This window comes from Verticillium dahliae, genomic scaffold (genome assembly GCF_000150675.1).
Source record: "Verticillium dahliae VdLs.17 supercont1.1 genomic scaffold, whole genome shotgun sequence".
Lineage (NCBI taxonomy): Eukaryota > Fungi > Ascomycota > Sordariomycetes > Glomerellales > Plectosphaerellaceae > Verticillium > Verticillium dahliae.
In genome coordinates, this window is record NW_009276921.1 from 442,776 (window position 1) to 445,682 (window position 2,907).

At 54.1% G+C, this 2,907-nt stretch overlaps 2 protein-coding genes across 2 annotated transcripts; both read right to left on the reverse strand.

Moving 5' to 3' along the window:
- Positions 1-1,032: 1,032 nt before the first annotated feature.
- VDAG_00130 (yebR) lies at positions 1,033-2,027 on the reverse strand (the record flags this gene model as incomplete). The annotated part of the gene is made up of 5 exons (XM_009651507.1): positions 1,033-1,450; positions 1,536-1,564; positions 1,642-1,746; positions 1,848-1,871; positions 2,013-2,027. The coding sequence occupies 5 exons, from the start codon at positions 2,025-2,027 to the stop codon at positions 1,033-1,035; spliced, it is 591 nt and encodes a 196-aa protein (XP_009649802.1).
- A 309-nt stretch (positions 2,028-2,336) lies between these two features.
- VDAG_00131 (spermidine synthase) lies at positions 2,337-2,624 on the reverse strand (the record flags this gene model as incomplete). The annotated part of the gene is made up of 1 exon (XM_009651508.1): positions 2,337-2,624. One exon carries the CDS (start codon positions 2,622-2,624, stop codon positions 2,337-2,339), a length of 288 nt encoding a protein of 95 aa, XP_009649803.1.
- Positions 2,625-2,907: the final 283 nt, after the last annotated feature.

Sequence of the window (2,907 nt, forward strand, 5' to 3'; positions counted from 1 at the left end):
GGGTTTGCTGTCAAACTGAAGCGCCCACTACAACCTTCACCACGACTAACGCCCGAAAGACACCCCTATTCAGAAGAGTATATAGGATCTTCTTGATGACGATGACCTATATACATGGTCCACGACGTGGGAGATGCTAGAGACGGTCTTCTGTAAGCGTCTACCATATGATTCACCAGCTTTTGGCTGAAATCAGAGAACTCACGCCTCAGAGGCTCAGAGGCTCAGAGGTAATTTCAGGCTTAACCTGTGGACCGTCGCAACGTATAGAGAAATATCGAAGACCGAAGACTGGCAACGTACTCTACATCCATCTTGACAGGGCATTTAATGAAGTTTCCTGAGTGTCAGGACTGTCCATCTCTCCAGAGGATGGGTTCTGTCTGGCCCTTGTCCCAGTCAGACCGAGAACAATCCAATCTCAAGCCTTAAGGCGTGCACGTAGGAACCCGACCACATCACGCAGAAACGCAATTTGTGGTCAAGGGGAAAAGCACCATGCGTTCGAGGTGTGCAATGTTCAAGTCGTTTGCCAATAGAACTATTCATGGTGAGGGGACCAGCCTGTGAGGCAGCATAGGAGCAACGAGCTGTAAGAATGTGGCATACTATTTTCCCTACTGCACATATCCTCGAGAAAGTCATTTTCAAGATGGCAATACAACACCAACTAGTGCGCACAGGTCTTGCGTTCAACTAGACAATACGGTGTTGTTGGGCCTTTCTGATTTGGCTCGTTATCCTGAACACCTGCCGTCTATGCAGCATTACTATTCTGACGTACATGGAGGAATGTAGGCTCTCACAACGAAGCACTGCTTTGTGTTAGCTTGGGCGGCGATGTGACACGGAGGCGAGGCGGGATAACTCAAGCAAGAAACAAACATAAGAAAAAAGTGCTCTCTTCAGGCCTGCTTAAGATGGCTCCCTAGCTCGGCACACCATCTATATCAGAGTAACATGCACCGTATTCCCGCCATGACGCGGCTCAGAGAACCCAGCCAAAAGCGACAGAACCAGTCCCAGCCCTCATCACCAGTCACAACCCTCAGCCAGCAACGCCGCCAGCTTCTCGAGCCACTGCTGGTCGACCTCGTCGAAGCCGTCGAGCACAGCGCAGTCAATGTCGATAATGGCCACGACCTTGCCCCCCTGGGCAACAATGGGCACGACAATCTCGCTCTTGCTGTCGCCGTCGCAGGCAATGTGGCCCGGGAACGCGTCGACGTCCCGCACGAGCTGCGTCTCGGCCGTCGCCGCCGCGGCGCCGCACACGCCGCGCCCGAACCGGATCGTCTGACACGCCACCTTGCCCTGGAACGGGCCGAGGATGAGCTGGCCCGGTGCCAGCGGGTCCAGGACGTAGAAGCCCGCCCAGTTGACGGCGTTGCTCGGCGCAGCGAGGGAGTGCAGCGCGTGCCAGAGGAGGGAGGCCGCGTTGGAGAGGTTGCTAAAGAGAAAAGGGGGACGAGTCAGGACTGGGGCGGGGCCTTTTGGGGGACGACGGGACGGGTCGGGCAGGGTGTGTCCCTCACATAAAGGTCACAGAGAGAGAGAGTAGGTACTTACCAGACCTGTGATGATACGTCAGTTTGTCTGTCATCTTGGCACGAGGGGTGTTCAGCTGCTGCTGCTGCTTACCCAGTTTCGCTGTTCGTGGAAAAGACCTTCGGCGTGGAGGAGGACCTGCTCGTACGCTTCCACCTTGGTTACGCCCTTGGCGAAGTTGGAGGCATCGGCGTGGACCTGTCGTATTCAGCTTCCGCCACCAATCCGGTGCTCGCCGAGTGAAAACAGGGAAATAAAAGGGGGACGCACCATCTTGAGATATGACAAGCTATGGCAACCGCCTCGTTCTCGGTGAGCTTGTCCTGTCTCTTTTCAATTGGGCGAGTTTCCAATAGTGTGAGCGACACATTTTCGGCGTCCACACCGACCTGCCAAAGCAATTGCGCCATAAAAAAAATTGAACCATCACGTCACGTAAGCGAGACCTCAAAGATGCGTCACACTCTGTTCTTCTCCATGACGTCCACTTTTGATCTTTCATCTGTCTGCATGAAATCCACCGCTCTCGAAAAAAGGGTTTCTCACTCCCAATGCCGCAATGGAGATTTAATTATGGACACCACGAGCTCGTGACACCTTTTTATTTATTTCTCTCTTATTACGTCGTTTCTGCTTGCTGACTGGCCGTGACAGCTCAACCCCCTTTTTGATATCCTTGGCGCTCTGATCATGTGTCGCTTTTCCTTTTCATTATAAAAAACGACCACTATATCGCTTCTATTGCGTCCCCCGGCCCCCGCTGCCCCGGCCCCCGCTGAAGAAGTCATTTATTGGAGGGCCTTCTTGGCAAAGTTGGGCAGGACAAAGGCAGCCTTGTGAATGTCGGCGTTGTAGTACTTGCAGAGCTTCTCCTCCTCCTCGGCGGACCACTTGCGCAGGGGCTCGCGGACGTTGCGGTTGGCGTCCTTGCAGCAGACCATGAAGCCGATCTGGCGCTGGGGTAGGTGGGGATGGTGGTGTAGGCGTACTCGGCAACGGGGAAGATCTCGTTGCAGGCTCTTGCGGAGCTTGGTGATCAGGGGCAGGTGCAGCCACTGGTTCTCGGCTGTTGGCATGATATCAAACACCTCCAATCCCTGTGGGAAACATCACCAAATGCACCGGGTAGAGAGAGACTGGGGCGCGAAGGCTGACCGGGTCCCCGTTGTATGGGAGCTGGCAACACCTGGATCATGACCCTTGGCATTCTCATTGTGCACATATTCCCAGATGACTCGCCTGGATGTAGTCCATGATGACTGCTCACTATATACAGCTTAGAATCGCTCGACGCTCAGAAATGGGCAGGAGGCGGGTAGAAAACATAAATCATATTTGTGGGATGATGCCCATCGATCG